Source organism: Podarcis gaigeae (assembly GCF_964106915.1).
Source record: "Podarcis gaigeae genome assembly, chromosome: 1".
Classification (NCBI taxonomy): domain Eukaryota; kingdom Metazoa; phylum Chordata; class Lepidosauria; order Squamata; family Lacertidae; genus Podarcis; species Podarcis gaigeae.
In genome coordinates, this window is record NC_139678.1 from 81822683 (window position 1) to 81834460 (window position 11778).

An 11778-nucleotide genomic window follows, 5' to 3' on the forward strand; every position below is an offset into this window, starting at 1 on the left:
CTCCTTAATGTTTAAAAATCCATGTTTGTTTTCTTGTTTTTTAAAATGATGCTCATTACTTTTTGCACCAGAAATTAATCAGCTCTTTCTGTTTTAAACACTGCAAACAGTTGATTCTAAGAAAATGTTACACACATCCGTTTGGTTGAAGTACTTATAACATATTGCCTGTATGGTCACTAACAATCTGTGGGGGTGTCTTTCCTGTGCTCCCCTCATAACTTAAAATGTTGGTGCATAAAGCTCTTCCTTGATGCTCAGCAGCTCAAAAAGTGTATTAGGCAGGCTTTTCTGAATTCATGAACTGAATCCTAACTGGATTCAGACTGGAACCCTGAACAATGTTTCTTGTGTCTGTGAGTTAAACGAGTTCATTTTGCAAGGATTGAATATTTGCTGTGCTGCCAAGAAAAGGCTTGTTCTTTGACTGGCCCACCCAAATTTGACATTGCTACCATAGCTTGGCCATATTGTGCCCTTTTGTGTCACTTGCAATTCCGCATTCTGAACTGAAGTGCTTTCACACTCTTCTGGCTCTGCCAAGCCACTGAGTTAGTGCCTGACATACTAATAAACCCCAAATCTGAATTATAACGAACAAAGAGTAAAAGGCTGTATTCCTGTGCGCAGCCAGGCTGCTTAAATTCTAGTGAAGTAGAATTGAAAGAGCCCACTGAAATAAATGGAATTTAAAGATTACAGGCCAAGATAGTATTTGCATTTAATGTTCAGGGCCTCTTCTTTTTTAAAATGCAAATAGAATCAGCTCTCAAGGGAGTGGTTGATGATTGGCATTTGCTTTGTAGGGGAAATCCCAATTTCAGAGGAGGGTTTATTTTTAGGACTGCAGCAGTTGAGGAACAAGTTAAATTCACCTGCTGTGATCCCAATAATTATTTGTGCCCCAAAGTGATCCTATTTCTGTTTTTAAACAAACAAATAAACAAACCTGCATGTTAAATGCAAAGATGAAACATGTGCATAATAAAACATTTTGGCCCTTTGGAAACCTGTTTTCTCCGGTTTCCCCCCTGCATCCATTGCCTTCCCTTCCTTTGGGGGATGGGGGTGTTATCTAGGGGCAGAGGAATCCACCACCATACCCCAAGCCCTGTTGCCTTGCGCTGGCCAGGGCAGAAGGTCTCTACAGGACAGTTCTTTTTTTTTTATTGCTACACGAGCCCCAGGCTGGTGTCCTGAGGATTGGGATTCTCAGGTCTTTGGACCTCATGTCTGTCTTTGAAAACACCTGTATCAAGGCTTTTCTCCTGCTACTGCTGGCAGGAGAACTGCCAGCAGCAGTTCTTTGCCTGCCTGGGCATAGCTGGGACCTCTGTTGTGGCACAGGCCGCCCCCCCACCCCAAGAGCACTACTCCCCAGTAGCAGAAACCAGCAGAGAGGCCATCAACGTAGGCAGGCAGGGCTGTGCTCTTAGACTGTGAAGGACTGGTTGATGAGGCAGATGCTGCCATATCCCTAGCAGTGCCAGTGTTATTATTGTCTGACTGACTTGAGGCCTCAGAGAATGTGACGAGTAGGACTTGTTTATTTGTTGGGGAGGAAGTAAAGGTAACAGGAAATGGGCAGACAAAGTACAAGCAGCCGCATGAGTGTAGTTCACAGCTGAAGTGAGGAGACAAATGGGGCCACCCTAACAACAGTTTCTCTTCCCTCCGTGTCTAGTTCTGGATCGTTGGTGGGGTGCTAAACGCATTGACTACTCTCTCTATTGCCCTGAGGCATTGACGGCCTTCCCCACCATCACCCTCCCTCACCTTTTCCATGCCAGCTATTGGGAAAGTGCCGATGTGGCGGCTTTCATCCTGCGCCAGGTACGAGGGCTGTGGGCAGGTGGAAATGTTGCTGTGCTGGGGAACAGGGTGTGGTGGGCTCTAATCGTTCCCCTAATGGGAAACTGGCATCTAAAAATAGGTTTGCGCAGTAGAGGGGAGGGGCATATAGGAGGAAACCTAACCCAGGCAGGGGACATGGGAGTAGAAATGGAGAGAGACTTGGGTGGATAAAATTTGCACAGGCATCTTTGGTGGTAGGTGAGTGCTACCTTGCATAGTTAACTGCAACTGCGATGTAAATTTTGGAGGGGATGTGGATTTTGAGGAGGATACTTTTCTTTTCGTACCTGGGTGGATTATGAAACAAGATATTGGATCAGCTGAACACTTTGCAAGGAGATTCTATCAGTGCTGGGCAAAGGCTTGTTTTGTTACGCAGAGCAAAACAGAGCACAGCCCCCATGTGCTAGGGGCAGGCATGGACTCCTGGTTTGGAGAAACCAAACCAAAAACAACACAGGAGTTTGTAGGAGTGGCTCACCAGTAGAGCACAAGCTTCGCACGCAGAAGGTTTTGGGTTTGATCCCTGTCATCTTCTAGGTAGAAGGGATCAAATAATGGGAAAGGCCTGTGACTGAGACCCTGAAGAGCTGCTTCCAGCCAGAGTGGACAACACTGGGCTAGATGGACAATTAGGCTAATGATATTTTCGTGTCACATGCCAGCAAATTCAGGTTAATAACAACAACAACAACAACACTTTATTATTTATACCCCGCCCATCTGGCTGGGTTTCCACAGCCACTCTGGGCGGCTTCCAACAAAATGTTAAAATACAGTAGTCCTTCAGATATTAAAAGCTTCCCTAAACAGGGCTGCCTTCAGATGTGCAATTAAAAGTTGTTCAATTAAAGCTGATTTGGAGCTCTTGTGCAACAAGCCCACTTCCCCAAAGATCTGACTTTTTGCAATAAGGAAGGTGACAGGAAAATGTGCTGGGAAATGTATCACAATGTAGCCTACCCTTCTGGGAAGCAAATTGGAGGGGAAGGCTCATTAAATAGCCAACACTGTGTATAACCTTCCTTCAAACTAATCAGGATGACTTCTCAGTCAGGATGCCATTTGGAAGTGCCTTTAGTATGCTCTGGTGCGAAGCAGCTAGAGGTTCACATTTTGAATCTATTTGGGAAGGATATAACAGACAAAGGGAGCAATGAAACTGTCCACTTTAATCTGCCCAGTGTCTGTATATTATGATTGTGACTGAAACTCTAGGAGTTGGTGCCTGTGAATGGCACTCCTGAAAGCTGGCCCTGATGTTCCTATGTGTTTGCAGGTGATTGAGACAGAGCAGCCCCAAGTGACAGAGAATGAGGAGAGTTCCATCTACAGCCCAGCATTTCCTCGTGAAAAGTGGCAGCGGAAACGAACACAAGTGAAGATCCGGGTATGGAGCTCTGTCTCCCACGGTGGCTACCTTGCCTCTAACTCACACGTGCAAGTGGGAAACGGGACTCTGGCTTGGGCTGGGGCACTGTGTCTTCAGGGAAAGGAATATGAGCTGATCCTATTCCTTCCACAGCTAATAGCCTTCAGGATAACTTCAGGGATGCTACCATATCATCACATCTGTTGTCTGTCTTCCTGCTTCGCCCTTTATCCTCCTCTGCCACTTGCCAAAAACATAGTTGCCATTTTCATTCACAAATGAAATCATACAATTTTATGTAGAAACACATCTACATAAGATGTAGATTGCAAGATCCGTTTGGAGCATAAGATTTAGGTTTTCTTGCTTTGAGGGTGGGGAGGACAACTTTATTAGCTTGTGCTGGTGGTGCTGTGGTCTAAACTACTGAGCTTCTTGGGCTTGCTGATTGGAAGGTTGGTGGTTCGAATCCCTGTGACGGGGTGAGCTCCCGTTGCTCTGTCCCAGCTCCTGCCAACCTAGCAGTTCATAAGTATACCAGTGCAAATAGATAAATAGGAACCACTGCGTCGGGAAGGTAAACAGCGTTTCTGTGTGCTATGGCTTCTGTCACTGTGTTCCATGCTGGCCACATGACCTGGAAAGTGGTGGACAAAAGCTGGCTCCCTCGGCCTGGAAGCGAGATGAGCGCAGCACCCCATAGTCACCTTTGACTGGACTTAACCGCTTTCACAAACATCTGCCTGGCTTGTCAAGCTAGGTGATGCTACTGAAGCCTTTGAACAACAAAAAGACGTCTTCTCGCTTTTTGCTCTAGGTCTAGGAGACAGATGCTGCTGTTCAGGTGCTGCTCCATGACTGTGTAGTGAGATAGGGGCAGGCACCTGTCTGGGTGGTGTTGAAATGGGTTTGGGTACTAGGACTTGGAGGAAGTACGGCAGCTCAGGGCTGTGTAGGTTGCAGAGCTAAATGCAAAATTCTAATAGCAGGTTGTAATGCATAATTCAGAACATGAATGTAGGTGGTATTTGAATGAAGTTTCCCTCAAGCAATTGTGATGATTTTGAAGGTTTGACAATTGTTCCAGGGAACAAGATCATTCAATAAGAAGCAAATACTTAAGTTACTGCTTAAAACGTTTTTGTTTAGGCAAGCCTATCCAGACTTGTAGATGTTGACGTGCTTTAATTTATTTTACTGTTGGTTTTAATTACCTTACTGGTTGTAATTCAACATGGTGCTCTTCCAATTGTTCCATCTGGACCAGCATTTCAGCTTACCAGATGGAACAATCCCCATTTCCTCCCTCCATGTGTTGTTCTGGGTGTTCTCTGAACTCCCACCCAGAGCCAATTTGTGGGGGACGACACAGGGGTGAGGGGGGAAGCCGCATTGTAGAAGTCAAAATCCTCGTGCAGGGTTTCCACTGATGGCACTGGTTAGGTGAATCCTGCCTTCGACGTTTTTAATTGTTTTAACCGTTTTTTATTGATAAGTTTAATACAGTGGTGCCTCGCAAGACGAAATTAATTCGTTCCGCAAGTTTTTTCTTCTTGCGAGTTTTTCTTCTTGCGAGTTTTTCGTCTTGCGAAGCACGGTTTCCCATAGGAATGCATTGAAAATCAATTAATGCGTTCCTATGGAGACCGCTTGCCAGGTTGGCGGTGCGGAGAAGGGCTTTTCTCTCCACCGCAAGCCTTCAGGACAGGTACGGGAACAGAGGGGAAGGCGCGCAGCGCTTCTCCTCTGTTCCCGGGGCTTGCGGTGGGAGGAGGGTTTTTCCTCCCCACGCCAACATTCAGAACAGCATTCTGAAAGTTGGCGGTGGGAAGGAAAACCCTCCTCCCACCGCAAGTCTTCAGGACAGCCATCCGAAGGCTGGCGCGGGGAGAAGGTCTCTCCGCCCCACCGCCAGCCTTCGGATCAGCCATCCCAAGGCTGGCGGCGGGAGAAGGTCTCTCCGCCCCACCGCCAGCCTTCGGAGGAGGTCCGAGGACAGTGGGGAAGACACGCTGGGCTTCCCCGCTTTCCCGGAGATTTCCCTATGGGCTTTCGTCTTGCGAAGGAAGCCCATAGGGAAATTTGTTTTGCGAAGCGCCTCCAAAACGGAAAACCCTTTCGTCTAGCGGGTTTTCCGTCTTGCGAGGCATTCGTCTTGCGGGGCACCACTGTATTTCTTGTAAACCACTTAGATGTTTTACTGCAATCAAGTGGTATATAAATTGTGTTAAATAATAATAATAAAAAGCACCTCACAGAGGAAGGCTGATTGCTGCCTTCTCCTGTCAAGTACAGTGTAAGGTGGTTTTGCTTTTAATATGGCAACCTCAACACAAGAAAAAATTGTGGTTTTTGTTACTGGTTCCTACAAATGCACTCCCACGTTGCCTAGAAGACACCCCAACCAGGGAAAGGGGCACTGTTCCCACAGCTGTATTTCTGATTCACTATGTAGGAATGCATGCAGAGCAGGGTGGGGAACCTGTATCCCTCCAGATGTTGTTGAACTCCAGGCAGCTCCCATCAGGCCCTGCTAGAACAACCAATGGCTAAGGATGATGGGAGTTGTAGTCCCAACATTTGGAGGGCTGCAGGTTCTCCATCCTTGTTTTATAGGAACAGATAGCCACCATATGGTGCGATTTCACTGCCCCCTCAAAAGCAATGTAAATTTCCTCTCATGAGTGCATGTTAGAATTGCTGCGTTCTCTAGCCAGCCCTGTTCTCTAGCCAGATCCAATTCCTGTGTTTTAATGTCCCCTTTTGCTGATGTGAAATTAGTAAAAACTGCTTTACCCCTTTGGTTTGCAGAATGTGACAGCAAACCACCGCGCCAGTGATGTCATCGTGTGTGAGGGGCGACCCCAGGTCTTCAGCGGGCGCTTCATGTATGGCCCACTGGATGTGGTGACTCTGACTGGGGAGAAGGTAACAAAAAGCGTAGCTACAAGGGGGGTTCGGGGGCATTCGGAAGACATCAGCTGTAAAAGCAGTAGGGGGCAGCAGACCAGAATGGAGCAGGCCATATGGGTGAAAATTATGGAGGAGGAACAAGTACAGGCCACATGAGGGCCATGGGCCATGTCACAATGAGTCCTGAGGAGGCAGGGCATGGATATTTCCCACAGGGGCTGAGGAGCTGTAAGGAAAAGGGGATAAAATTAGTGTTAAATCAAAATGAAGCAGGGAACTTTCAGATGGGGTGTGTAGGATGAAGGATATGAACAGCACCTGCTGTCAGGAATTAAGGGGGAAATCATGCCTCTCCCCCTTCAGACTCGGAAAAGGTAATGACTCACCAACCCTTAGAGATTAGCTGAGCTTGGGGACAGGTAACGCAGTATAAGAGGATTGTGCAGTGAAGTGAACATTGCTGCTCCCCTTGATCTCTTCTCGAAGGTGGATATCTACATCATGGCACAGCCACTGTCAGGAAAATGGGTGCACTATGGCACAGAGGTGACAAGTGGCAGTGGCAGACTCTCCTACACCCTCCCTGAGGAGAAGATGCTGGGCATTGGCATGTACCCTGTCCGAATGGTAGTGAGGTGAGTGTGTGGTGAACCCTGTCCTATGATTGACCTTTTGGAGCAGAAATCCTATCCTCAGTCCAGCCTGGCTTATGACCACAAGACCTCGAAGACGGCCTCTCTCAGTATGAACCAACCTGGAACCTGTGGTCATCATCGGAGGCCTCCCTTCATGTGCCTCCTCAATGAGAGGTCCAGAGGGTGGCAACACAAGAACAGGCTCTTTCTACAGTGGCTTCCCAATTGTGCAATGCTCTCCCCAGGGAGGGTTGTCTAGCGCCTTCATTACATATATTTAGGCAACAAGCAAAAACATTCCTCTTGTCCCAGGCCGTTGGCTAATTAAACCATCTATGGCCTTTTAAACTGGGGGGTGTGTGTGTTGTTTATCACTATGTTATGTATTTTTGTGTCTTTATATTGTCAACCACCCAGTGATCCTTGGATGAAGGGCAGTATATCAATATAATAATAATAATAATAATAATAATAATAATAATAATAATAATAGAGATTCTGGCTCTGGGACCAAGTGGATCACCATTTGTTCCTGGAAGAGGCCTTATACATGGTTCACATTGGTAGGATGTCTCATTTGCCATAGTTGAACTGCTTGATCTGCCCCTTCCTTGGTTTTCTGAAGCTATAGGAAGAAGCCCCACCAGCCTTCTGGTGTCAGTCATCTCTGTCCCTGTGTAGGGTCTTTGAGTGTGCTGGCCATGCACTGGCGATTCTGAGAGGAGGGGCAGTTGCTGGTGGGTTTCCTTCATTGTGCTTCTCTCCACAGGGGTGACCACACCTATGCCGAGTGCTTCCTAACTGTGGTAGCAAAGTCCACACCTTGTGTTGTTTTTAGTATTGATGGCTCCTTCACGGCCAGTGTCTCTATTATGGGCAGCGACCCCAAGGTGCGCGCTGGTGCTGTTGATGTAGTAAGGTAGGTAACAGCCCTTCTTGGGGACTCCATACCTTTCCCTGACCTGGTTGTCACTTCCCCCTTTCCTATTGACTCTGAAGTGTGTGGGGGGTGGGTGTTGATGATATTCTCTCCACAACTCTGTCTCCTGTTGGACTTATTTATAAATTTCTTCAAAATTCACTTTATCACAATTCATCAAGAATTTTGAGCTGCAGAGACTGGTATGTGAATGCTCAGCAGAGTAAAAAATCAAACTTGCCAGCATTCATGTCCCCCACCACCTTCCTTGAGTCTGCTTAACTGTGGGAGTTCAGTTTTCTCAGCAGAGTGAAAATGTGTAAAATAAATTTAAAATCTTAACTCTTCAAGACGTAATAAAAGCTTGAAGCACCAATTATGGAAACAAGTCTGCTCTCCCCCCCCCCCCATTGTCATCTATATATCTCAATGCCAAAATGCAGTCAAGGTGGATTTATTGGAAGAAGGTTTTGTCGGATGACTGGATTTTATTTTGATACTTAGATTTGGCTAAACTAGAGTTGATGTCTGATAGGTGAAGGAGTTTATAAGGAGATATTTCTGCAGATCACATTGGCTGCATCCCCTCCAAATGCATCTGGTACAGAGAGCCACTTCACTCTTAACAACCACCTTGTTGTACAAAAGGAAATCATTTCTTCATGCAGCAAGCAACATGGGAAGTGGAGAGGGCTACTATTAACTTGACATTTAAAAAATAGAGCGAGATTAGTCCTACACCCCAGAAGACACCCTGAATGAATGAATGAGCCACCCAGTTGCCCCAAATAATCCTTCTTTGCCCCTTTAGGCATTGGCAGGACTCCGGTTACATGATCATCTACGTGACGGGGCGTCCAGACATGCAGAAGCACCGTGTGGTGGCCTGGCTTACCCAGCATAACTTCCCCCATGGGGCCGTCTCTTTCTGTGATGGGCTCACGCATGACCCTCTTCGACAGAAGGCTGCCTTTCTACAGGGCCTTCAGCAGGAGGTACGTAAGGGTTCACCAAGGGTTCAGATATAATTGTGGGAAGGGCTGCAGCACAACTGAGAGAGGCGTGTGGCTCTGACACACCTTGCAGTGCCTCTGAGTGCAGTGGAAAGAGCACCACAGGAGAAAAAGTGTGGGAGAGAAGTCACTGATGTCTTCATTTATTGCAGGCAGAGGTGACTATAGTGGCTGGCTATGGGTCCACCAAGGATATCTCAGTCTACAGTTCTCTAGGGCTTCCTCCAGCTCAAATCTACATTGTGGGCCGGGCTGTGAAAAAACTGCAAAGCCAGTGCCAGGTATGGAGTTTTGTTTCACAAAAAGCATTGCCTCAGCTGCAGGCTGGGGGCTTCTCAGGCTCTGAGGCCTACAGAGCTTGTTGCTCCCTCAGGGAGGGGAGGTGAAGAACAGAGCAAGCGTCAGCTGTGTTCTCCTTTCTCCTTGCAGTTCCTGTCAGACGGCTACGTGGCACACCTGGCACAGCTGGAAGCATCATCTCTTGCCCACTCGCCGAAGGGAACGACAAGGCCCACGCTGGGCAAAGGCAGCTACGGCTGCCCTGCTCCCGTCGACTTCCTGCGCAAGCAGAGCCAGCTGCTGCGTTCGAGGGGGCAGAGTCAGGCCGAGCGAGAGGGGCAAGGGAACCCCCAGCCCCGAGCCAAGACGCGCAGCGTTAGCCTGAAGTTGGAGAGTGAGGAGTGAGCCCGCTGTGGGGTAGTCTCTGCATTTTCTGACTCGCAGTGGCTGGTGCCAGGGCTGGGCCTGTGAGAGGCCACAGTTGTGAGAGAAAGGGGCCAAGAATACTAGGTATTGTTGGTCAGGGGGAAGAGTGAGAGAGGGAGGGCTCTGCCCAGCAGAGGACGCAAGCTGGCATACAGTGCCACAAGGATATGGAGGAGAGAACTTCTATATAATCCCAGAGATTGCTTCCATTCCCATTAGTTCCAACTCCTGCCTGTTCTGTTTTGTGGTCTCTTCTGACCTGCAATTCAGCCAGTGCCCCTCAAGTCATACCCTCTGGGGATTATGGGGTGGGAGGGGGGGAAAGGGACAAATGGGGGTGGGGGTGTTCATACTACCCTGACTTAAAAGTGTGCTATGTTGCTTGTGAATTGACTGTTCACATTCCTCCCCCTTTTCAAATTATTGAGGTCTGGGATATATAGTATTCCACTCTCCCCATTTGATGCCACGTGAGGCAGTAGTGGGTCCAGCTCCAACCATCTCCCAGGTCTTCCTATATCCCTCTGTGGCTAAGGTTAGGGTGGGTGGTATGGGAAATCTATACATCAGGGATCCCAGCTGCCCCTTTCCTGCAGAGGTTGAGCGCCTTGCTCCAGTCCTTAGTGCCGTTTCTCAGTCCAATCCTGCCTGTGCCCCGGTCTTTGGGTGTCTGCATGATACTGCCCTCCTGTGCATGTATTGTGTCCAGTGTGAGAGCACAGGATAGCCATGAATAAGGATGAATCCATACTTCCTTCCTGACAAAGGAGGGCTTGGTATTTATTTCATTGTGTCAGAATTGCCGGGAAGTCGAATCCTGTTTTGGAGGATTTGTGGGGGGTTTTACATTTATCTTTAAATGTGTTATAAAACTGAAAAAATAAAATAAAATAAAAACAAAAAGTGAAGAGTGAATGTGTGTTTTGAGGTAGCAGTTGAGGGATGGGTTAGTTTGGTACAGTTATGTGCCACCACATCTCCAAGCGGTGTGGGATTCCAGGGGGACCAGGCTCATTTACCAGGGTCTGTGTTACCTTTTGGAACAATGAGGCACACCAGAGCTTGTGGTGTCTTTAGGTTGTATGGTTTATTTACACATAAGTACAACCTGTGCCTAGATGAGAGAGTGCAGAGCATTTGCATCCCAAGAGCATCCAGTTCCTCCCATTGCTACAGCCTCTGATTCCAGGAGACCCCAAACATCATGTCTGACCCTCTCTGCAGCGTAAAACAGACTGCCCACTTCATGCTCCGCCCCCATCCTCTCTGGCTTGCAAAAGTGACACTTTTTCCTGTTCACTTATCTCACCACCCACTGCAGTTTTGCCCCTCCCTCCTGAAACTCCGACTTTTTGTCTCTGCTATCTCTCACCTCAAGGAAGGGCTTTCCCCATTTTCTATATGGCCCAGAGAGTCTCTGTTAATGGCCTTCTTAATGGGCCATCATCAACCTTTATTCTCCCAATGACTCTCATCCAGCCATCTCTTCTGAGCTGGCCTGGGTTGTTAGCAGAAACTAAATGGGGGAGTAGCGTGTTTGGCATAGCTTAATCAAAACTTGATTAATTCTAACTTTCACTAAATCCAAGAATTTTGGGTCACTCTGGCACCCAGCACTTATAACAGTACCCTCTTAGATTTGAGGGGTGGGGGGCAGGCTTGACAGCTGATGCGTACACAAGGCCAGTTGCAAAGTCATGGTCACACCATGAGTGAAGGACCTGCTCTGACAACTGCTCTGTGGGTCTTAAGGATACTGATCAAGCTAAATCCTAGAAGAAAGTGTTGTGGAAAAGAGGACCTGTGATTAGTATTTCAGTCAATGTAGGCCTTTTTATTTTATCTGGTGCTGGAGTGACTTCAAAGCAATCCATTAAGATCTATTGCAGCCTTGGATAATTATAAAAAATATACCTTGGATAATTATAAAAAATAATGTCATGACTTTCTTTAAAAAAAAATAATCTATTGCAGTCTAACAGGATGGCCCCTCTGGAATTTGTCACACACCAATTTGTAAATCTGTCTGTGCTTGGCTACCCAGAGCTTAAATACATGACGTTTCACACACCTTTTCAAATACATGCATTTGGAGAGATTCTCTAACTTGGCAGAGAGAGAGAGAGGACCTGAAATACAGGTCAAACTGTATCAATACAGGATATAGCATTTTACATTAAAATATGGGGCAATCCTGTATTATACAAGACAGGTGGCAACTCTAAAGGTAAAAAAAAGGTAAAGGACCCCTGGACAGTTAAGTCCAGTCAAAGGCGACTATGGGGTTGTGGCTCTCATCTCGCTTTCAGGCCGAGGGAGCTGGTGTTTGTCCACAAATAACTTTCTGGGTCATGTGGCCAGCATGAC

General features: G+C 47.3%; 1 protein-coding gene across 13 annotated transcripts in view; it reads left to right on the forward strand.

Moving 5' to 3' along the window:
• Window positions 1-10314, forward strand: part of PITPNM1 (phosphatidylinositol transfer protein membrane associated 1) — a 32446-nt gene extending 22132 nt beyond the window's left edge. For all 13 annotated transcript variants that reach the window (XM_083700359.1, XM_083700362.1, XM_083700364.1 and 10 more), the window contains 8 exons: window positions 1685-1833; window positions 3134-3244; window positions 6038-6154; window positions 6626-6774; window positions 7544-7693; window positions 8505-8688; window positions 8859-8987; window positions 9136-10314. In XM_083700359.1, coding sequence (XP_083556485.1) covers window positions 1685-1833; window positions 3134-3244; window positions 6038-6154; window positions 6626-6774; window positions 7544-7693; window positions 8505-8688; window positions 8859-8987; window positions 9136-9390 — 1244 coding nt within the window. In that variant the 3' untranslated portion in view covers window positions 9391-10314. The remainder of the gene's footprint in view (window positions 1-1684; window positions 1834-3133; window positions 3245-6037; window positions 6155-6625; window positions 6775-7543; window positions 7694-8504; window positions 8689-8858; window positions 8988-9135) is intronic.
• Window positions 10315-11778: the final 1464 nt, after the last annotated feature.